The following is a 25,257-nucleotide window of genomic DNA, read 5'->3' on the forward strand; positions in this document are numbered from 1 at the left end:
TATCCATGCCAGTTCTGCTGGGAATATATTCGCTTCACCTTTATATGTTGTACCCCTGAGAATAGCTGCACATCAGTGTGGGTGTGAATGTATGTATGTATATATATCTATATATGTATGTATACGGCTGGACCTCGGCATATATTATTATTATTATTGGTTTATATAGCACCATTAATTCCAGGGTGCTGTACATGAGAAGGGGTTACATACAGGATTATAGATACAGTAAACAAATTTACAATGGCAGACTGATACAGAAGGGATAGGACCCTGTCCTTGCGGACTTACATACTGGAAATATTCCTACATTATATAGATAAATATAGCAGTCTCCCTATCTGTTGTACCTCCTGAGCTATAATATATGCAGGTGTCCCCCGGTACGTTTGGCTCTATATATGTATACTTTTACCCCAGACTTATGGCTGGCCCACAGGATATGGGTGGACTTAATAATAATAATAATAATAATAATAATAATAATAATAATGAAAAATGGTCTTTGTGTCACGCTGGCATGTCCGCGGCGCGTTGCAGTGGGGACACATTGTCATTGCTGTCCACATTGGGGCGCACAATCTAAATAGTTTATATGGCACTTCCTCTATAGGTATAATTGGACCCTGAAAGTATAGTGCTACCCGGGGATGTACATTATATATCCATACTCCAGAAGCCCAGTATATATGGCCAAGAGGCAGAGCCAAAAGGGTCCGTGTTTAATGGGTATAGCCTCTGCTGCAACCAAGAAGCAGGGCCAAAAAACACACATGCCAGCATTACCGAGGGCAGGCAGAAACCTAAGCAGCATGGTAGCCCAGTGGTTAAGACTGCTGCTTGCAGCATGGGAGATCACGGTTCTAGTCCCACCACGGGAAGTAGCAAATGGAAGTGCAAAAATTTAAGGACATAACACTGCTGGCCATTACTAAGGGCTAGCAGACAAACAACAAGTTTTATTTAACACCCTGGGAAATTAGGCAATTGCTTCAATTGCTAGGACAGGAAAAGTCATGAGCGGTGCCTTTATCCTATATGGTTGACCGTAATATAGATGAATTAACGTAAAGTAGGTAATATAGTGGATGAGGAATTAGTCAACGCAGGACGCAGGGGTCTAATGCGTATAGTCTGATGTTATGGACTGTTATACTGACCAAGTCTTGTTTCTTTAAGGCTGTCTTCTGCACAAGTAGTAATCCAGTGCAATAAACTGAAGAGCGGTATACCTAATCGGGGGACCTTCAGTCCGGAGGAGTGGCAAAAAGAAAAAGGGATCATGTGCATTAACACAAAGGACAATAGGCCTATTCCCAGTGCCCTCCAGCCACGGGAAGCAGCTAGGATGAGGGCGGTTTCAGACATTGGGCCCCGGAAGCAGAAAAAACGGGCCTACCCTGCCCTCCCGGACTCTGGAGGGGGGCATCAGGGCTGCCAAGCCACTGATCAATTCATCCTTAGCAAGTAGCGCGTGAACGGCTTATCTTTGCACATGGCAGCTGGGGTAATACTGGTTGGGACAAGGGAGGGAGGACTTAACAGACAGGGATTTTTATTGATGGGAATTAGGCAGGCCACGGTTGGTAAGTGGTCTACAGCGTAGAAAAAATCAATTAATTTCACGGTTAGTGTTCGGGCTTCAACTGGGGAACAGATCGGACTTAAAAAAGAATTGTTTAGTAAGACAGGCCATTAAGGGTGTCCGGAAAGGAGAAAGCCAGGAAGGATAACAGGCGGCCTGTGCCGTTTGGTTTATTGGAGAACCTGGATTACATTTAGAAGCGGGGTGCATGTCACGTTTTGAGGTGGGCCTGTTTAGCCTGGCATTCACATCAGCATTTTTCGGAGCAATGAGGATAGGGGAACTAGAAGCACCAGACGGAGCGAAGAGGTGGGGGCAATCTAGCTAAAGACATCATGGCTAGGCAGAAATTATTACAGTTATATATCAGAAAAAAAAAAAAAAAAGGAAAAGGGTGCTATTGGAAAAGGTCAGCGGTTCTATCAGGTGTCCTTGGAAGTGTTTTATGATAGTCTTGGCCGCCAAGCCTCAACGGGATGAACCGCTGCTATGTCACGAGGAGAGGTCCTTCTTGTCCAAGTAGCAATTTATTAAAGTATTCTGGAAATGCCTGGTGGGGACAGGCACGGATCCTGGCAAATACACGGGAAATCCTTTTGGATTGGGGGCGGCAACAGAGGCCGTGGTGGGGGACTGAGCCCGTGACCAACTATGTTTAATGGCCAGGGGAGTGCCAACGGAGTCTTACGTACGACATCAGGTTATGAGGCAGCAATCTGTCCTGGATATGGTGCCCCGCAATAATTTCTTTTTGGTTTGTTACAGGACAAGGCCCGATCGTGATTTGGATTTTAGGACATTCATACGTTTTCTGAGGAGCACAGTGGGCTGACAGACGGACGGGTGGGAGACAGTTGGTTTTTGCAAGAGTAAGGGCAGTGATTAGGTGGCTGGGCAACAAGGGTTTAACATGGGGCCGGGTACTATACAAGTAGCTCGGGCGGTGTACCTTTAAGGGACCACAGATATATATTAGTAGTACGTGCAGGGGGTAATGACCTGGGACCCAGCTTGAAAAAATGACTGAGTTCCAACATTAGAAGGGATGTACGTCAGCTGGAATTAGCGTATCCAAGTATGAGGCTAGTGTGGTCTGACATGGTACCTAGAAGGAAATGGGAAGAGGGGCTGGCAATATGTCACGCAGGCTTAGATTCTACGGAAAGAGATTGCTGGTTAGGGGATAGAGTGCATTTGAACACTATAGGGATGGATTTGTGGATTGACGGCTTGTGAGAGGGGATACGGAGGGCCACAGCAGGGCGGTCTGGTGGGGTCTCGAGCACTGAAAGGGGGGTCAGGTGCTCTCGGTGTGGCGCTGGTGGGTCCTCGAAGCAGGCAAAAAAGTTCGGTATGGGGGGGTCTTGCATTGCGGGCCCCCCCTACAGTGGATGGTTACTGGTCTGGTGAGACTTGGGTGATACCTGACGAGGCAAGTCGGGGTCACATTATCATGGGACCCGGAGGGCCACCCGATGTTGGAGGTCGGGTGCGCGGTACCGATGGGTGGGTACCCGACGATGGAAGTCGGGTACAGGTTTAACGGTGTGGAGGCAACCTCTTCCCTCAAGTCATGGTGCTCCCGAGCCGGGAGGAAAACGCGGCGGGAAGTAAGGCTGGGGAAGAGGCAATGCCGACGGTTTAATAACCAGACCAGGATCGGGTTAGCTTCGAGGGCCCCACCAAGTGTTATAATTAATATTAATATTATTATTATGATTAATAATAATAAATTGGCTGCTGTGGCCGTTATTATCCATAAGTACTGGTGTGGCGTGTTTATTCAAGGGGAGAAAAGGGAGAAGGTCACGGAAAGTCAACCTTGCCAAGGTCAAGTAACCCCCGGATGAGGCACGGAGGGTCGGAAGGAGGGGGGCATGACCGAGCAGGTTGCCAGTGACCAGGTGATTGGGTTTTTGGGAAAAGGCAGGGAGAATGACAAAGAAGGAGGAGGGGAGGAAGTAAAAGGATTGACAAAGGGGGAAATGACATAGGGGAAGTGACCTAGGCATGGGGGGGGGAAGGGGGGTCAAGGGGATAAAAGGACGCAGGGATTAGCCATAACCCTCTTTTCACTCCCAGGACGGCAGGACAACGAAGCCCCACCCACCCATCCCAGAGGAGGAGAAGAACAGCTGAGTCGCAGTAGCCGGACCAACTATTCGAATAATGATATGAAGGATAATTATGCAAACGTGTTTAATTTGGCAGTTACCTCTAAGCCCAGGGGAAGGGCAATCCAACGCCATGGTTCCCTGGAGGTTTCCCCCACAGGGGGTTTTTCCTCTCCTGACTGGTGGCGGATGGCTCTTCGTGAGCCTGAGGTTCTGTTAGAATCAACGAAAAGTGATTTGAGCGCTGGTGGGTCCTCGAAGCAGGCAAAAAAGTTCGGTATGGGGGGGTCTTGCATTGCGGGCCCCCCCTACAGTGGATGGTTACTGGTCTGGTGAGACTTGGGTGATACCTGACGAGGCAAGTCGGGGTCACATTATCATGGGACCCGGAGGGCCACCCGATGTTGGAGGTCGGGTGCGCGGTACCGATGGGTGGGTACCCGACGATGGAAGTCGGGTACAGGTTTAACGGTGTGGAGGCAACCTCTTCCCTCAAGTCATGGTGCTCCCGAGCCGGGAGGAAAACGCGGCGGGAAGTAAGGCTGGGGAAGAGGCAATGCCGACGGTTTAATAACCAGACCAGGATCGGGTTAGCTTCGAGGGCCCCACCAAGTGTTATAATTAATATTAATATTATTATTATGATTAATAATAATAAATTGGCTGCTGTGGCCGTTATTATCCATAAGTACTGGTGTGGCGTGTTTATTCAAGGGGAGAAAAGGGAGAAGGTCACGGAAAGTCAACCTTGCCAAGGTCATGTATATGCCGTACGCACTACACACACACACACACTGTATAAGCCGTATGCACAACACACACACACACACTATACGCACCACACACACTGTATATGCCGTACGCACTACACACACACACACTGTATACGCCGTACGCACCACACACACACTATACGCCATACGCACCACACACACTGTATATGCCGTACGCACTACACACACACACACACTGTATACGCCGTACGCACCACACACACACACACACACACACACACACACACACACACTGTATACGCCGTAGGCACCACACACACACTATACGCCGTACGCACCACACACACTGTATATGCCGTACGCACTACACACACACACACACACTGTATACGCCGTACGCACCACACACACACACACACACACTGTATACGCCGTAGGCACCACACACACACTATACGCCGTACGCACCACACACACTGTATATGCCGTACGCACTACACACACACACACACTGTATAAGCCGTATGCACAACACACACACACACTATACGCACCACACACACTGTATATGCCGTACGCACTACACACACACACACTGTATACGCCGTACGCACCACACACACACTATACGCCATACGCACCACACACACTGTATATGCCGTACGCACTACACACACACACACACACACTGTATACGCCGTACGCACCACACACACACACACACACACACTGTATACGCCGTAGGCACCACACACACACTATACGCCGTACGCACCACACACACTGTATATGCCGTACGCACTACACACACACACACACTATACGCACCACACACACTGTATATGCCGTACGCACTACACACAAACACACACACACACACACACACACACACACACACTCTGTATATACCATACACACCACACACACAGAAACCCACTGTATAAGCCGTAGGCACCACACAGACACACACACTAAACGCCGTACGCACCACACACACTGTATATGCCGTACGCACCACACACACTGTATATGCCGTACGCAGCCTCTTGCGCGGTACCACAAGCGGAACACTGTTGCAAACACGCCTGGGCCGGGATCAGCCGAATGATTCACTGACTGCCGCAATCTTTGTACAGGAGGAGCGCATGCGCAGTTTTAATGTGACCGCCGCTATCTGTCTGCACAAAGATGGCTCCAGTCTGATTTACTGCGTCTGTGCGAATTACACGCAGGTGCAGTGAAGCATTCGGCTGATCCCAGCGGCAGATGCGTGACGTGTGTACAGGGAGGGAGGAAGCTGGTCACATTAAAGGGGTTTTCCCACTAAGGAAAGTTCATTTTAAAAATTGTCTGTGTCTGACCGTGTACGGAGCATAGCACATCTCCTGGGCAGGGGAGGAAGCAAAAGACAATACTGACATTACAGCAGGGGATCACAAAGGATACATTTTGTGAGGTAAAATATTTCACTGACTGTTTTTACAAAATATTTTACCTCACAAAATGTATCCTCTGCAATACACAGACAATTTAATTTTTTTTCCATGTTAATAAAATGTTACCTTTATTATCTACTTTGCTTTCGTTTTAACACAGGGGGAGAGGTGAGTGCACATAGGAAAGAGGACACACAGGGGGAGACAGCTCAAAGGAGAGAACACATGAGGGAAGAAGACAGCACAGTGGTGGAGAGAGAGAGAGAGCAGAAAAGAGGGAGAGCACATGGGGTACACAGGTCAAAGAAGAGATGACATGAGAGAAGACAGAACATGGGGGAGAGAGAAAGAGCACGGGGGGGGGGGGGGACAGCTCAAACGGGACAGCACATGAGGGGAGAACACGGCACAGGAAGGAGAGAGACAGCAGACAAGGGGGATAGCACATGGGATAGACAGGTCAGAGAAGAGATGACATGAGAGAAGACAGAACATGGGGGAAAGAGAAAGAGCACGGGGGGGGGGGGACAGCTCAAACGGGACAGCACATGAGGGGAGAACACGGCACAGGAAGGAGAGAGACAGCAGACAAGGGGGATAGCACATGGGATAGACAGGTCAAAGAACAGAGCACAGACGGGAGAAGTCAGCACATGGGGAAAGAGAGAGTGGATAGGTGGGTGAGCACATGGGGGGAGAGATTCTCGACGCTGCAAAGTCTGCCCCCATCGTGACATTACCGCCCTCCCAATGCGATAGCATCGGGTCTCCATCTAGTTTTACCAGATTTGCCTAATAACGTTTTTTTACTTTTCTAAGAAGTCTTTTCTTCAATTCTGTTTGGACCTTGCGTTCGGTATTTTTCTCATTTGTTCATCATTAATCTGGGACATAACTGAGCAGAGTTCCGCCCGCGGACCAATACAGCCGAGGGGCTGAAAACACTAGGCCCACAGGCCGCAACAGCGCCCTTCCCCGCTGTCATCGCTGTCAGCATCCTCAGGGTGCCAGACAGCAGTGAATGCATTGGTGGAGGAGGGACCATCAGCCCCCTTTTCCACCAATCAGCGTGAGAAACAGCTGATGCGATGACGTCACTTCATCACGTTAGCTGTGCACTGCGAAGAGTCAGCACAGCGGAGACAGGAGCAGAGGCAGAGCGGCGGGGGAAAGGAGCAGAGGCAGAGCGGCGGGGGAAAGGAGCAGAGGCAGAGCGGCGGGGGAAAGGAGCAGAGGCAGAGCGGCGGGGGAAAGGAGCAGAGGCAGAGCGGCGGGGGAAAGGAGCAGAGGCAGAGCAGCGGGGGAAAGGAGCAGAGGCAGAGCGCCGGGGGAAAGGAGCAGAGGCAGAGCGCCGGGGGAAAGGAGCAGAGGCAGAGCGGCGGGGGAAAGGAGCAGAGGCAGAGCGGCGGGGGAAAGGAGCAGAGGCAGCGCGCCGGGGGAAAGGAGCAGAGGCAGCGCGCCGGGGGAAAGGAGCAGAGGCAGCGCGCCGGGGGAAAGGAGCAGAGGCAGAGAGCGGCGGGGGAAAGGAGCAGAGGCAGAGCGGCGGGGGAAAGGAGCAGAGGCAGAGCGCCGGGGGAAAGGAGCAGAGGCAGAGCGCCGGGGGAAAGGAGCAGAGGCAGAGCGCCGGGGGAAAGGAGCAGAGGCAGAGCGCCGGGGGAAAGGAGCAGAGGCAGAGCGCCGGGGGAAAGGAGCAGAGGCAGAGCGCTGGGGGAAAGGAGCAGAGGCAGAGCGCCGGGGGAAAGGAGCAGAGGCAGAGCAGAGCGCTGGGGGAAAGGAGCAGAGGCAGAGCGCCGGGGGAAAGGAGCAGAGGCAGAGCGCCGGGGGAAAGGAGCAGAGGCAGAGCGCCAGGAGAAAGGAGCAGAGGCAGAGCGCCAGGGGAAAGGAGCAAGGCGAGTGTAGTGTTTTTTTTTCATGTGTTTAGAATATTTGGCTGGACATAGGGAGGCTATCGGGGTCTTGTGCTGCACATGGGGAGGTTATGGGGTTCTCTTGCTGGGCATGAGGAGGCTATGGGGGGGGATCGTGCTGTATTTAGGAAGGCTATGTGGGGTTCATGCTGTATATAGGGAGGCTGTGTGGGGTTCATGCTGTATATAGGGAGGCTATGTGGGGTTCATGCTGCATATAGGGAGGCTGTGTGGGGCTCATGCTGTATATAGGGAGGGTGTGTGGGGTTCATGCTCTATAGGGAGGCTGTGTGGGGTTCATGCTGTATATAGGGAGGCTGTGTGGGGTTCATGCTGTATATAGGGAGGCTTTGTGAGGCTCATGCTGTATATAGGGAGGCTGTGTGGGGCTCATGCTGTATATAGGGAGGCTATGTAGGGCTCATGCTGTATATAGGGAGGGTCTGTGGGGCTCATGCTGTATATAGGGAGGCTATGTGGTGTTCGTGCTGTATATAGGGAGGCTGTGTGGGGCTCATGCTGTATATAGGGAGGCTGTGTGGGGCTCATGCTGTATATAGGGAGGCTGTGTGGGGCTCATGCTGTATATAGGGAGGCTGTGTGGGGTTCATGCTGTATATAGGGAGGCTATGTGGGGGCTCTAACAATATATAAGGGACTGTGTGTGAGCTCATACGATTTATGGAAGGGGCTGTGTGTGGGCTGAAACGATATTGTGAGGAGCTGGCCTTGTTCTAAAGAGTATTAGACCAATGCACAGAGTGGAATCCGCGGCTCTAAGTGCTGCAGACTTTTTCCTCCACAGAGCACCGATTATGTCAATCTTATCGTTATGTTTTATTACAGATTGGTTGCTCGTCAGTTCAGCCTCAGGAATCACTGTTTCCAGTCAATGACAGTAAGCACAGGAAGTGAGCCAGATCCAACATTGGTAATCAGATGACACAATTATTCCATTACTCTCGTTAGTGTCTCAGGGGCCCCAGGCCATTGTTCTCCCAGCTACTAGTCCCATTGTGTGGATGGGGTTAGTATACCCAGTGGAGCAGTCACCACAGGGGGTCTCACATGCAGTCCCAGGTGAGGGGCTCCAATGGTATATAAGGGACTCCACAATGCACAGTTAGCTTTGGAGGGGGAGAACACTTCTGCCTTTCAGGGGGCTGACTACAGGGTGGGAGAAGGATAAGCCACCACATATTTAGTGAGGGAGTTAGTGCAGTGATGCCGAGGATCTGTCGCGGAGGTCCTGGTGCGCCTATATGGATGGCCTATGGAGATCTGTTGCAGGCTGGAGCTTAATACATGTTCATGATACCTATCATCTGGAAGTGAGGAACTATCTTAAGGATTGTTGGTGCCAGCTGGAGCAGGAGACATGCGCTACGGTCGTGGTATGGAGCATGGACTGTGACTACAGACTACACTGGCGGGGGATACAAAACCTGTGGGCCAACCAAAAGTTGGTTTGGGGGCAGTGAACTATTGGCCCCAGGATGGCATCTTGTGGACTGGGGGACACTGCATTGTGACCATCTACCTGGGAATTACTGTAAGACCATGGATGTAAAGAATATAAAATAGTAGCATTGTTAACATGGCAAGGTGATGATTACAACCCACAACCTGAGATCTTCACAGGTATTTAAGGTGATGTCAGCATACATAATTCTTATCAATATTAAGTGATATAATTATTTTATATAAATATTACGGTAATTGTAATTAATATGCTAATATTAATATTGAGCAGAATTAATTTCGGCCTATTGGTTCGGCCTCCAGTCATGGTCTCTCATGTGGCCCCTCAGGAAAATGAATTGTCCACCTCTGATCTAGGCAGATGATGGCGACATGGACAACAACACAGTCGCTCCATGATCTCGTGAGTTCGCTCTAAGCAAACACAATGTTTTCTACAGGATGAGTCACAGTCCCATTAGACTAATATCCATCTTTTTATTTCTTGCTGGTCCTTCAAGACTTCTTTATCCTATTCTGTGCGAAGAAGCAGCCAAATGCCTTCCCGTTAAAGATGACGTCTACAGACCACGGAGCTGAAATCTCCCGGCATTCTCTGCTGATTCAGTGTCTGCACAGAGACCCGCGTCCACCGGTCTGTACTCACACCGGCGGCCGGCCGCAGATGTGTGAAGCTGATCATTGACTGATAAACTGTACTGTAAACATAAAGGCCTCGGATTCATCACCTTCGTTTCTCTAATCTTCTAATTTGCTCCTTTTTTTTATTGGGTTTTGTATTTTGAGTCTTTTTTTTTCTCAGCAGCTTCACTTTCCTAGATTTTTTTTTTAGGCAGATTCATAAAATTCCACTTTTACCAAATGTCACATTTTTTTTTGGAGCATTTCACTCCAGTCCTGGCAAAGTTTTCAAATTTGGCACATTCATTAGACATTTTTTATTTGGGACTTTTAATGGTAAAAAATAACAAAAACTGGTTAAAAAGGCAAAAATAAACAGCTTATTTTTTATTTTATTTTTTAAATTTACTCCAAATTCATAAACAGAGTGAGCCGTTTCGAAAAATTTGGAGAATAAAGATTCAGCAAATAAGCCAAAAAATAAAAAAAAGGGACAAATACAGTGCAAATGATGAATCGGGAAAAATAAAAAAGGGACAAATACAGTGCAAATGATGAATCGGGACCTTAGTGTAGTTAGACAGTAATGTAGAAAAAAATAAAACACAATTCTAGGTGCCAAGCTTGGCCTTTTTCGCACAACAAGCTTACTGACAGTTTCCAAGCACCACCACGTGAACTGTAAATGTCTATGCGGACTATTACGCAGGATGTACAAGGTTAGTATTTTTTTTAAATTTATTTACAAAGTTCCTTAGAAATGTTGTATGGTGTGTGTACAAGCTGTAAAATGAGGGAAGCCTACACTTTAAAGGGAACCTGTCATCAGGACTAGTCCGGAGACCAGATTTCCTTTAAGCCTTATTGGCCAGGACAGCAATGGCCATTCTAAATGTCCATGATGGCATTTCATGTGCAGGTGATTTCCTTTTAACCTTCAATGGTACAATTTGGTACCTACTCATCTCGTCTGATAGATCAAGGCCTGGACCCAAATACGGCCTTTATTGCAATCTAGGCCCAAGGGATCCAGCAGCAGCAACCCAGCCCAATATTACCATAATCATTGCCTCCACCCCAGACTGGAGAGGCGCACGTGCCCTTCTTAATACATCCCTACAAATAGAGGAGGAGTGCATCTACTCACCCAGCTGTTTACGTAATTCTTCACACTGGCTGATATGTGGAAACTTTAGAATTTCCTTCCATTTTTTACTCCTCCCTTTTCTTTTACCACCACCACCTGCAAAAGGAAAAAGTTAGGAGACTTGTAAATAGAATAGTAACAGCATACAGTAACAAACAAAAGTAGAAAATAATAAAAATAGTAATTAGGGTTGAGCAAAAAGATTTGTGCTGCCCAGCGACAGTCAGACCAGGACAGTCTTCATTTCTGCGCCCAGCATCCTAGGTGCCTCTTATGATTATTGGGCCGCATGACGTCGCACCTGGCCCATTTATTACCAAGGGGGATAAGGAGCATTACTTTGGGAACACTGGTCTACCGTCAGCGAAGCAGCAGCAATTGGGAGGAGCCACTCGATTTATATGAAATAATCAGGTAAAAAGTCCAGCAAGTAAAAAAAACAAACAAACAAACAAACAAAAAAAAAGCCCACACACATATATACCCCTAAAACTGCGGGAGAAAAAAAACAATGATCATAAAATAATAAGTAACGCTAAATAGTATCAATAACATCATCCTCTCCAAATGTATGGGTCTTTAAAAAAAAAAAAAAATGCTGTATTTATATTTTTTTACAAAAGCAAACAAACAGTAATAATAATAACTGAAATAAAGAATGTATTAAAAAATGAAAAAAATAAATAAAAAATAAAATAATAGTAATAAAAAGAAACTATACAAGTTTGGTACTGTCGTAATCGTACTGACTTGACAAATCATATTGCCGGGTCATTTTACCTGCACACTGAACACTGCAAAAAAACAACCCACAAAAAAAAATTATGGTAGAATTGCACTTTTTTTTAACCATTTGATGGCACCTGTAATAAATAAACAAAAACAACATGTTAATATCTCAAGAATGTCTTCAAATTTTAATAACGAGCAAATTGAAAAATTGCTTGTATTTACAAGCGCTACCTGACCATACCCATTTATAAAGCTATGAGTAACCCTTTAATAACAGCGTCGGCGATGTACCGACGAAGCAAATATCCTTCATTTCTACCTCAAACTGTTAGAACTCTGTAGAGACTGCCAATGGTTTCCTGCCCCGCTGCCTACAACAGACCTCGCAGTGCGCTCCCTAATGAGCACATCCCGGGAAATTATGACCATGAAGATTTGGCAAAGCCCAGCACTGATCAAAGTTATCTTGAGGAAACATGCTGAATATAGACTGGTGACGAAAGTAGACTGGAATTCGCAGTCTGAAATTAGGAATAATAATCCGCAGAGAAGCATTCCTTAGTCAGAAGGAAACATCTAACCTTTCAGTGGAATGCCAAACATTATAGTAATCTTACTAGATTCCATAGAAAATAAAAAACAAAAACATTTTAATGTTGAAGAGGTGTTGTGATTGTTGTCATTACTGATGAGCGAAGCTCGGATAAGGTGTTATCTCAGCATGCTCAGGTGCTAACCGAGGGTCTTTGGCATGCTCGAATAATATGTTCGAATCCCCGTGGTTTAATGTCTCGTGGATGTTCGACAGCTGTAACACATGCAGGGATTGTCTGTTTGTTAGGGGTCTCAAACATACTTTTTGAGCATGTGTACACTGTGCATAGTCAGAAAGCTACCAATCAGTGTTGGGGTTGGGTTACACACATCAGGAGGACTTTATGGCACGAGACATCTAGTCCTCTAATGATAATCTCCTGCTGATAAAACACTGATTTTTTGAGGCAACTACAACAGGGTCTCTGCACCTACATAGTGCTGCTATTGGATTACACAGCAGAAACCTGCTAACAGATTTTCTTTAACGGGTCAGATATTGACTTATAGAGTTCAGATCTATAACAAGCAAGTCTGGAAGAGAGCCAATTTGTATAATAGCTGGTTCTCCAGGAGAAGAACCAGTACCCCAATCCAATGTTCCTTCAATGGCAGTGTTCACGATCATCAATCCTGGTAAAGTTCTGGTCCATCAATGGCACCTCATCCAGCCAACTGGCAACCTGGTCTGCATCAATGTGGAGCAAGAACATGAAACAGCTGTCTAGAGATGGGCTTTTCTGGTTCAGCTAAAGTCCTTTAGCTCTTTCATGGGTCACACATTGACTTACCCAGTAATGACCTATAGGAGGCATCAAAAAGTCTTCTTCAGCCTGGCGGAGAGTATTTTTCACCATTTTTTTTTTCCAGGGAGCATTACCTTTTAGAATCCTAATCACAGCTGGACTTCAATGAGGAGAACCAGTAGCCCAATCCAATGTTCCGTCAATGCCGGTGTGGACATCCATCAATCCTGCCAAGGTTCTGGTCCATCAATGGAACATCATCCTGCTCTGCATCAATAAGTAGCAAGAAATCGAAACAGCTGTCTACAGATGGGTGACTGACTTTGGCTAAAATCCATTGTCATGTTTCGAGGCACTTTAATGGGTCAGACACTGACTTACATGGTAGCAATTTATCGTGGCATTAGACAATTTTATTTAGCACTAATTTGCACACTTTTTTCCAGCTGGATTTCCTAGAGAAGAAGAACCAGAATCTCTTGAGAACTTTAATCCAACATTTCTTTAATGCCAATGTTGACAGCCATCATTTCTGGCAAGGTTCTGGTGGACCAATGGCACATCAATTCTCATTTTTTTGGCTAAAATCAAGTGTAGAATCGCTCAAAAAGGCAGCTTTGACCTGAGCCACCCTAGAAGATCGGTACATTATGCACACTGGGTACGGTGGGCTGGGCAGTATGCTGGGTGGTTAACAATCGTCCGCTGGAGACCCTGTTCCTTCAGAAATTAGGTCATTAGGTCGAGTAAGCTTGAAGTGCCCCAGGAGTGGTGATCTTGGATTGTCCTAACTCACTGGGTGTGGGAAACCCACTTGAGTTTTGTGCAGATTTGTTCCAAACATTGATGGTTCCGTGGCAGAATTCTTGCCCGAAAAGTGGGAGACCTGTGTTTGATTCCCGGCCATTGCAGCGCTTTAAAAGGTTGATAGACCTAGGTCTTTTTTTCAACCTATGTAACCATGTACTGCACTTCAGCTTTTCAGTGGCTTTGAGCACACACCCTTTTCCGGTCCTCTGGCTAGGATGGAGAATTTTTTAAATTCTTGGTTGACGGTCTGTCTAGTATTACACTAGAAACACCTTCATTATTTAATTGTTTTCACTTGTGTGTCACCCTTTGCACATGTGTCCTAGTCAATAGGACTTGTCAGGATGCGGTTCCCTTACTGATACCTTCATGATGGGTCTAGGAAGGGTTCAGGGGAGTTTAACCATCAGGTTCCGTTCCCCCCCATAAAAACCCATGGCTCTCTTTTCTTGTGAGGGAAGCCAACCTAGATGGCTCCTAGTTCTCCTTGGGAGGATGCTGGGAGCAATGTTGGGTCTCCAATCAATGGCTTTAGCAAACGGTGGACCACTAGTCTCCCTGACCTTCGTTGTGACCGTTTGGCTTGGAGGGATGAGGATCGTCTATTGGTGTTCTTTTCTCCTGTTGGAGAGAGCTACAGCTGACCACATCCAAGTGCAATTTTGTGGCACAAAATGGTCTGCATTGATGAGTAGCCTCCCCCCCCCCCCCCCCCCAAAAAAAAAAAAAAAAAAAAATTTAATCAGTTGTCCTCAGGTGGTTTGGATAAAATCCTACAGAGCTCTTTAATGGGTTGGACAATGGTCTACAGTGTAGAGACCTATAAGTAGAGTTTTCTTTGACCCAGACGGGAGCTAATAGGCATACTCTGTCCCAAGGAGCATTTGCCTCTTAAGGCCCCGTCTCACATAGCGAGATCGCTAGCGAGATCGCTGCTGAGTCACTAGTTTTGTGACGCAACAGCGACCTCAGTAGCGATCTCGCTATGTGTGACACGTACCAGCGATCAGGCCCCTGCTGTGAGATCGCTGGTCGTGTCGGAATGGCCTGGACCTTTTTTTGGTCGTTGAGGTCCCGCTGACATCGCTGAATCGGTGTGTGTGACAAAAAAAAACAAACAGTACATACTCACCATCTGGTGTCCGTCAGGTCCCCCGGCGTCTGCTTCCTGCTCTGACTGACTGCCGGCCGGAAAGTGAGAGCAGATCACAGCAGTGACGTCACCGCTGCGCTCTGCTCTCACTGTACGGCGGTTCAGTCAGAGCAGGAAGCAGACGGCAAGGGACACCGAAAGGCGAGTATGTACTGTTTGTTTTTTTTGGTAACCAGGGTAAACATCGGGTTACTAAGCGCGGCCCTGCGCTTAGTAACCCGATGTTTACCCTGGTTACCCGGGTGCTGCAGGGGGACTTCGGCATCGTTGAAGACAGTTTCAACGATGCCGAAGTCGTTCCCCTGATCGTTGGTCGCTGGAGAGAGCGGTCTGTGTGACAGCTCCCCAGCGACCACACAGCGACTTACCAACGATCACGGCCAGGTCGTATCGCTGGTCGTGATCGTTGGTAAATCGCTATGTGTGACGGGGGCTTTAAGAATCCAAACCTCGGTTGGATCTTCATGAGAAGAATCTCTATAGAAGGAAATGTCTAGTGCGCTGTGAAAGCATTGTCCACTATCTCAGATCTCTCAGCAGGGAATGATTTCCTTTAGCCACAAGGATGACTCAGTTGTTTGCCTTCCTCTTCATAGAAGTCAATGATCTCAATGAGAACATGTCTAAACCCACACCTGAATCATCACCTCCACCTCCTGATAAACAGGAGGATTTGATACTGTGAAAGTGAATAACCTGGTTTCGACATACTACCTGTGCGGTACACCCTGTGATTACCATTCCCAGTGACTGAGCTTTTCTTTGCTCTCAAAGAGTAACACCACCATAGATCGGCATTACTGAGCTGGTACTAAACTGCAGCCTCATTTTCTACAAGGCTCCTAGAATAAGGCCAGATCTGACTTTAGTCATAAATGTCTGCCTCCTCTGTCTGAAAAGGACTGTCAGCAGGATTTCCCCCCCACCCCCACACTATTTATATGTGCATGTCGCTCTTTCAAAGTCAAGTCCAGCAATAGCTTTACATGGCCAGTTTATTCCTCTGTTGCTGAGAAATCAGGGTTTTAATTGATATGCAAATGAGACTGAAGAGCTAGTTGTAGATCTGAGACCTCTGTCACTCCAGCTCTATTCCTCGCCCAGCACCGCCTTCACCTGCTTGACCGACGACTGCTTTGCCAGAAGCCAAACAGCAATACCTTTACATGTCCAATCCATTCCTCCATTGCTGAGAAATCGGCGTTTTAATTGATATGCAAGTGAGACTGGAGAAACTTGTAGCTCTGAGATCTCTGTCGCTCCAGCTCTACCTCTTCCTGCTTGACCGACGACTGGTTTGCCAGAAGCCAAACAGAATAGAAGCTGTGAAGCAGGAGGAGATGGTGCTTGGTGGGGAATAGAGCTGGAGTGACGGAGGCTTCAGACCTGCAGCTTATCTGCCTATCGATTCAACAGACTCCTTTTAAAGAGTACACTAAGAAAAATTACAATATAAAAGAACTAAAACTTGCAAATGTGGTTCATTAAAAAAAAAAAAAAACATTAATGAAAGGACAAATGTGACATGCATTTATCAAGACACCATATACAACAATAAGTGTCTATTTTTTTATTTTTTCCTTTTCTTACATGCATATATCTAAAGCTAAAAATAATTTAATAAATTGGGTTTCATTAAGGCTTTAGCACTGTTTGCCTTCTATAGCCATAGAGTGAATGCAGAACAATTACTCTACAACGATATTTAGCAGCAGATTAGCACTATGGCTGCATTTAAATACCTTTATTTTTTCTTTTAAAGAACAGTTCCTTTTAAAATGGACATGGAGCATCTGTTTTTTTACTTATATGAATGCATTTTGTTGTACACAAAGTATTTTTGCAATATGTTTTCATTGTAAAGTTTGGGCTTTTTGGCTTCTACAGCCCTTATGCATCACAGTACATAGCATATAATTAATTCTGCAGTCTGCTATGTACAGTACTTCATAGAGGCTGTAGAAGCCAAATGGTCCAACTTTTTTTTTTTTAAATAAAACCCCATTGGAAAAATGATTCCTATCCAAAAATACATGTATTTAGGGGATATAAAAAATAAAAATAAAAATTCTTCCCTAACTCTATTCTCTACAGTACATGCAAATCATGAAGCCGCCTGACATGGAGTAAGACTTCTGCATGACATTCACATCCAAACACGGGTTGATGTAAACTACATGTAAAACTTTATATTGACTTTTACTAGATTGCGACTGCAAAACGGAGAACTGTCAGCCGAACCCGAATACTAAGAACGACGTCTCCCTGGACTCAATGTTAAGAATGAATACGATGGAGCCGTAAGACAGGATTCGTGCACTCGTCGGACCGGTCGAGCAGAGTTTTCTATTTTTAAAACAACAATTTCACTTTCATGTCTTGTAAGAGATCAAAATCGGGTTAGCTGTCAATCAACTGGGGTGCAGGGCAGGAAGGATATACCGTACACAGTGTGGATGTAAAAGGTTGTATACAATGTAGGAATGTCTTCTGTTTACACAGTGCCTGTGAATTAAGGCTTCAGTGACACGAAGCACGAACAGATCAGGCGCGAAAAAAAATTCTAATAATTAAAAATATATATTGTAGCAAAGTCAGGTAAGACAGGGTTAAAACCTAGCACTGCAGGTCTGGATTAGATGCACTTGACTTGTTTTGACTGAGAACTAAGGCCTGTGTTCATTAGGTGGGCGTCAGTCTGCTGAAAGAAGCAAAGTGCAGTGTGCTGCTGGTGAGGGAACAGCCAAAATGTGAGCTCTAGGAGAAGGGAGAGAAGAGAGAGAGATGTCAGGGTCTCTCTCTGTATGGACACTGCACGGGTCAGCTAGGAAAGCAGAGCAGTCTGTGTGTTGGAGCCACAGAGAGCCGTGTGGAAGCTGCAGCCTGTACTATGCCCAGAGCTGAACACTTCTGTTTGGCGCTGGAAGTTGCTAGAGTTCGGGCTGAAGGGGATACCACATCTGGTGGGATTTTATTGGAGGTCTTGACTTACCGTATATTAAATTGGACATATTGAATTTTAAATGCTCAATCCGCAGGGAGATAAGCCAATGCCAGAAGTGTCTGGTAGCGATTTACAGATCCGGAGGATTTACGGATAATCTGTGCTGTTGGTATCCCATATAATAAAACCAAATCTAGACCGAAAGGACACGTGGTTACTCTTTATTCAATCAACGCGTTTCGAAGTACCACAGACTTCTTCATCAGGACTAGAAAAGCATCTGATGCAAACCTCCTACTGCATGCGACTCCTCCGATTAGTATACCAGGCAACGTGGTGCGACTATCGCTGGGGCCTAGTAATAAGAGGAGCCGGAGATGCCGCAAGTAGGGTTTTGCATTGTTTTGGGTCTTTCAAATATTTGCTTTCAATCCTAGTGTTGTATATAAAGGACCCTATTCATCGATTTTCTCACCAGTCTTGATGAGGGGGCATGTTGGGAGTCAGACGCTCCTAATTCCCACCTCTTAATGAATCCGGAGTGTCTGACGTGTGGCGTGCACCTTGCCATAAATCTTACTCCAGTCTGTGACTGGACTAAGCTTTTTGGCATAAGGATCGCCACCAGCTCATCATGAATTAGAAGAGCTGTGACGTCACGCCTGTGCCACGCCACAATCCTGTCCGAGGTCCGCCAATTTAAGCTCAGAGAAACTGGCGTTAAAATGTCAAAAGTCGCAAAATTTCATGTTATGACTTTTCAAAGAGAATTCTGGTGAAATTGCTTTGATGAATAGGTGCCAAAAACACCACTCGACTTTGGAGGTCAAGATGAGCCCTCATGTCCTCTCCTCCGAGCAACTGGTAGTGGTCTTCAGCTCCGGATGAAAACATTCAGCAGGGTGGTGACGAGTGGGTTTAGGATCCAGATTTTGGTTTTAAAAATATAAAAATCCTTTAATAAAGTTCCATTAACAATAAAACAAACATGTTTCTGATGCGTTTCGAGTTTGTTCTACGGCCTAGAGTTGCACTAAGTGCTTAGCAGGGACAATAATCTATCAAATCGTGTTAAAAAGTTTAGTTGCCCTTTACATTCATTACATAAACCTACGTCAATCGCCTGGTGACCTACATTCCATCATAAAACCGGACAGAGTCAAAGTTTACCTTCTAAAGTATGCCAGAGCCGACGCTATGGAAAGGGCTGGAGTCCAGGGCATTGTGTGCTCATGGCACCTTTTGTGGTAACCTTGGCACGGCTCGCGGTGACACTGTTTGCTTTTATGTAATTGCCCTACCAAAAGTAAATATTAAATAACGAAATCAAACTGAACAGCGAGTAAAATGTCTGATTGTGTTATCGTAACACAAATGTTTCCTTCTGGAATGAAGTCAGCGCTCACGACACAGAGCTGGTCAGATGCCAAAGTCAGCGACGGCTGCGAGGAGCAGGACGTAACACAGCCGGGCGCGGGAGTACACCACAACACATCATAACACGGCACCGGGTGGGGCGACACCGCAGTGTGGAACAGAGGTCAGGACATGGCCGACAGAGGCCGGGGGGCACACCGCCATGTGTAATACAGCCCCACAACATGGAAAGCATTTACCACACTGTGGACGGGAGAAACAACAATCAGATATTTCCGCAGCAAGTCCGCTTCGCTCCGACAATTCTCACATTTGGACATTTGAATAGATTTACATCGTCAGTAAATATTGCTCAGGGCTTTTGCATACGGCGCAGCTTCCTCCATCCATTCCTGACGAAAGCATTCAAATGATGGAGGCGTGCGGCTCCTACACACTCGGCATGGGGACACCGGCTCCTCGCCTTACAAGTCACATTAACCAAATAGCCTGCAGCCCTAGCGTCAGGAATTTATTATATTATGTGGGATCAATGGGAACGACAATAGAATGGAGATACCATACAGATCCCATCTTAAAAGGTTATCCGTCGTTTAATTTTTTATATATATTTTTTTTCCCCATAAATCAATAGTGCATGTGAAAATATTTAACTTTGTAATATATCTTATCAGAGAAATTTGCCTCATTCTCTTCCAGGACCGATCTTTCATTCTCAAAATTGTCAATTAACAGGTAAAAATCTGTATTCAGCGAGTACAGACCTTCCCATTACTGTGATAGGGGACGACAGTTGGTGTTCATAAAGTTCTATGGAGAACTGTAACTTGCTGCGGAATATCTGTGTTCCGCTAGCTCCTCCCCCTCCATAGAATTTTAAAAGCACCAACTGTCGTTTCCCATCTCATTAATGGGAAAATCTGTCTTCACGGAATATACCGTATATTTTACCCATGAATTAAGAATGAAAGATCAGTCCAGGAGAAGAAAAAACAAACTTCTCTGATAAAATATACATCCTCAATTCCAAAAAAGTTAAGATGCTACATAAAATTTAAAGACGGCAACGATTTAGAAGTCTCTTATAGCCGTATTTTAGTCACAGCAGAACGCAGAAGATTGGAAGGTGAACGTCGGACATTTTTTTATTTCATTTGAAAGAATTAACTCCTTGAGAAATTGATGGTGGCAACGCATCTTGAAAAATTTGGAAAAGTAAATGGTGGTAATGAGAAAACAGCTGGAATTTCAATTTTCAACTAAGTGTATAAAAAGAGCATGTTAGAGAGGCAGAGTCTCTCAGAAGCAAACATAGTCAGAGGTTCACCAGTGACCAACTGTGTCTAAAAATTGTGGAGCAATTTCAGGCAAATGTTCCTCAGCGTAAAATTGTAAAGACTTTGAATATCCCACCATGTACATATATCATGAAAAGATTCACTGAATCTGGAGAAATCCATGTGCACAAGGGACAAGGCCAACAGTCAATATTGGATGCTCATGATCTCTGGGCCCTCAGGCGGCACTTCAATAAAAACGGGCATGATATGGTGGTGCAAATCACTGCCTGAGCTCAGGAATGCTTCCAGAAATCATTGATCACAGTTCTCCGTGTAATCTACAAATGTACGGTAAGTTCGTGAAAAGAAGCAGCCAAATATCAGCACAATCCAGAAATGCCAAGGCCAAGTCTCATATATAATGGACTGAGGCAAATTAGAAAACAGTTCTGTGGTTGGATGAATCAAAATGTGATATTCTTCATGGAAACCAAGCTGACTCAGAGGAGAAGGACCATCCAAGCTTGTTATAAACGCACAGTTCCTGCATCTCTGATGGTATGGGGTTACATTTGTGCCTATGGCAGGGGCGGCTTACATATCCTGAAAAGCACCATCAATGCTGAGCATTATATAGCGGTGATTGAGCAACATATGCTCCATCCAGACAATGCCCATTTCATGGAAGGCCTTGCATATTTCAGCAAGACAATGCTAAACCATGTACTTTATCCAACACAACAACATCGCTTCCCAGAAGAGTTCGGGTGATGGCCTGGAGTTCAAACCAATCTGTCTTGAATGCTGTAGCCAGGATCATATTCCTCACCAACCACTACACCGATGCCTCTACCCTGTTCCAGTAATTGCACTGGTTACCCATCCACTCCAGAGTTCAATATAAACTTATCACTCTCACCCACAAAGCACTCCATGGCTCAGCACCACCCTACATCTCCTCCCTCGTCTCTGTCTACCACCCTACCTGTGCCCTCCGTTCTGCTAATGACCTAAGGTTAACATCCTTAGGTCAATAATCCAAACCTCCCACTCCCGTCTCCAAGACTTCTCGAGTGCTGCGGAATATGTTGGCGCTACAGAAATAAAAATTATTATTCTTCAATAGAAAACACTTGACACATTATGAAACAAAAACTACGGAAAGAAGAACCTCCACCCCACCCCGATTGTGAATTAGCGAGAACCCTACATCAGACAAGAATTGGCCAACGTTCTTCTCCCAAAACTCCGGCAATTGTCTCCTCACTTCACACACTTGTAAAACAAAGAGGGGATGCTCCACAATAATAGACGTGGCCCGGGCCTGACTTTTTTTTTTTTTTTAGATTTGTTGCTGCCATCAATTTCTAAAGGAGTTAACTTTTCCGAATGAAATGGAAAAACGTCCGATGTCCACCTCCTGATCTGTGATCTGTTGTGAATAACATAGAAGAGGTTTCCAGATCATTGAATTCTTGTTTTCTTTATATTTTACACAACGTCCAACTTTCTTGGAATTGGGCTTGTGTGACAAACTCGCTTATTTCCATATGTACTATTGAGTTAAGAAATAAAAATTAGTATTTAAAGCTGCCCAAAAGTTACCAAGATCAGTCGATGATCTCAGGTGTAGACAGAGAGGCCATTAATGTAACATTTAAGAAAATCCCTGTAAGCAGACAATATAGAAGACCAGGGGACTCCACCGATTTTTACTGGAGGTCTGATGGTAGGTCTGCCAGGAGAAATCAAACTAATGCCAGATCTGGTACCAATCAAGGAATTTTAGGGGACTGGTCAGGGGCCTGAATAAGTTAAGGTATCTGGTTTGGGCTGAAATGATCTTGGGGTCTAGGTGGAAATAAATTTTGTTATCTGGTTTAGATCAGACCATAACATGACCACAGACCCAAGGAAGTGGACTTTTACTAAAACTACCGTAGTTGAAAAAGTACAAAGCTTCTATAAAAATCAACTCTAAATACCGTTTTTTCACGTAATAGTTTAACGTGGTGAACACAGATAATTGAGCTGATGCAGCCAACATTAGTTAGTACATGCACATTGACAAGATGACCAGTGTGGACCCAAATCTTCATCTTTCCAAAAGTCACAGAGTGAAAACTGTCACTGAACGATAATCCAATCACTAGGCATTGCCCTACTCCAAAGTGATCCGAAACGCCTTGATTACATATTGACCCCTCATTAAGCGCTCATAAAATGAAGTGACCTAATCCGCTTATTATCCTACGTCCAATCAGAACCGCTCGTCTTGTCTCCTTGAGTAGAAGACGCCAGATGAAGTGAGAGATGTTACAGGAAATAAAGAAGCTTCATATAAAACCAGTAAGATAAACGTAAGATGCCCCAAGAATGGATTAAGAAGCAGAGATTTCACTTATATCAGCCCCGGAGTAAAAAAAAAATCAGTGCTCGCGTTCCCGAAGTGATAAGACGACTGTTTTCTACTGCGTCCAGGTATCATAATCCAGCTGTGTCCTTCCAGGACATCACGCTCCAGCGCAGTATGGCCTTTTCTTTACTGAGAATAACGAATCAGGGTTTTATGATATATATTTTTTTTATGTTGATTTTTTTTTTTAAATTTTCCACATAAAAAGAAAAATAAATCAGAAATCTTGCAATTTTTACACTAGGCCATAGACTAGAATAGAGTTTTCAGCAGTTTCATTACCACCACAGACAGGATTACAATGACAAATAACATCTCCATAAAAGTAGACAACCCAGGATCCACCATTTACCACAGTGATATCACAGGTCACCTCCTGCACAATTATCTTTGAGGAGTCCAGAGCATGTCCAGAAAGCTCTCCTGCCTACGGCAATGATTCAGAGCCAGTATACTGATCATCACAGACAGGTTTACAACCTAAAATGCATATACGGTAATCTTTTTACACGTGGACCTTGAAGACAAAACTCCTAACAACCTAACAGAAATAATAGAGAAATAATCAGCTTTTTCCATGCTGAAAATAACAGATGAGATTAGATGGAGATGGGACAAGTGATTTTAGAGGGATAAACGGCTGGGCGAAATCAGATTTCACTTGGCAGGAAGACGTGATGCCAGATGGTGCAGAACCCACTGTGTGCAACCCACGGTCTGAAGAGCACAATCACACAGGGCAAAAGCTACAGAGAAAGGACTGATCCAAGAGGGGACACTAACGGGATTTTATTTTATAGCTTGATCTCCTCTCTGTACATTTTGGGGTATATCTGTACATAAAGGGGGCATAGGGCGATCTACTAACACCCCTCTCCCCGACCGAAGACTATAAAGCAGTGTTCACACATGGTGGATATGAGGTATGGAAGAAAAACAAGACAGTGATCCAGGACTCCAAGATCTTTCTTTTAACAATGTAGAACTTAAACATGAAAAGCAACTGGTTCAGGCACTGGCCACACATGTACCAGGGGATCGGGTTCAGGCACTGGCCGCACAAGTACCAGGGGTTCGGGTTCAGGCACTGGCCACACAAGTACCAGGGGTTCGGGTTCAGGCTCTGGCCGCACAAGGACCAGGGGTTCGGGTTCAGGCACTGGCCGCACAAGTACCAGGGGTTCGGGTTCAGGCACTGGCCACACAAGTACCAGGGGTTCGGGTTCAGGCTCTGGCCGCACAAGTACCAGGGGTTCGGGTTCAGGCTCTGGCCGCACAAGGACCAGGGGTTCGGGTTCAGGCACTGGCCGCACAAGTACCAGGGGTTCGGGTTCAGGCACTGGCCACACAAGTACCAGGGGTTCGGGTTCAGGCACTGGCCGCACAAGTACCAGGGGTTCGGGTTCAGGCACTGGCCACACAAGTACCAGGGGTTCGGGTTCAGGCACTGGCCGCACAAGTACCAGGGGTTCGGGGTCAGGCACTGGCTGCACAAGTACCAGGGGTTTGGGTTCAGGCACTGGCCACACATGTACCAGGGGATCGGGTTCAGGCACTGGCCGCACAAGTACCAGGGGTTCGGGTTCAGGCACTGGCCACACATGTACCAGGGGATCGGGTTCAGGCACTGGCCGCACAAGTACTAGGGGTTCGGGTTCAGGCACTGGCCGCACAAGTACCAGGGGTTCGGGTTCAGGCACTGGCCACACAAGTACCAGGGGTTCGGGGTCAGGCACTGGCCACACATGTACCAGGGGATCGGGTTCAGGCACTGGCCGCACAAGTACTAGGGGTTCGGGTTCAGGCACTGGCCGCACAAGTACCAGGGGTTCGGGTTCAGGCACTGGCCACACAAGTACCAGGGGTTCGGGGTCAGGCACTGGCCACACAAGTACCAGGGGTTCGGGTTCAGGCACTGGCCACACAAGTACCAGGGGTTCGGGGTCAGGCACTGGCCACACAAGTACCAGGGGTTTGGGTTCAGGCACTGGCCACACATGTACCAGGGGATCGGGTTCAGGCACTGGCCGCACAAGTACTAGGGGTTCGGGTTCAGGCACTGGCCGCACAAGTACCAGGGGTTCGGGTTCAGGCACTGGCCACACAAGTACCAGGGGTTCGGGGTCAGGCACTGGCCACACAAGTACCAGGGGTTCGGGTTCAGGCACTGGCCACACAA

The 25,257-nt window shown here is 46.3% G+C and overlaps 1 protein-coding gene across 2 annotated transcripts in view; it reads right to left on the reverse strand.

The window, feature by feature from the left end:
* The window catches only part of LOC143774566 (G protein-coupled receptor kinase 5-like), an 87,430-nt gene that overhangs the window by 50,025 nt on the left and 12,148 nt on the right, over positions 1 to 25,257 (reverse strand). The window contains exons 1-2 of one of the 2 annotated variants that reach the window (XM_077262288.1): positions 20,147 to 20,165; positions 11,027 to 11,122 (exon numbers count right to left, since the gene is read on the reverse strand). Coding sequence is in view for 1 of the 2 variants with exons in the window: in XM_077262287.1 (XP_077118402.1) it covers positions 11,027 to 11,122 (96 nt within the window). In the remaining variant the exon portion in view is untranslated. Of the gene's footprint in view, positions 1 to 11,026; positions 11,123 to 20,146; positions 20,166 to 25,257 lie in introns of those variants that run through there. The other variant, XM_077262287.1, reaches the window with a different exon arrangement.

This window comes from Ranitomeya variabilis, chromosome 5, assembly GCF_051348905.1.
Source record: "Ranitomeya variabilis isolate aRanVar5 chromosome 5, aRanVar5.hap1, whole genome shotgun sequence".
NCBI lineage: Eukaryota > Metazoa > Chordata > Amphibia > Anura > Dendrobatidae > Ranitomeya > Ranitomeya variabilis.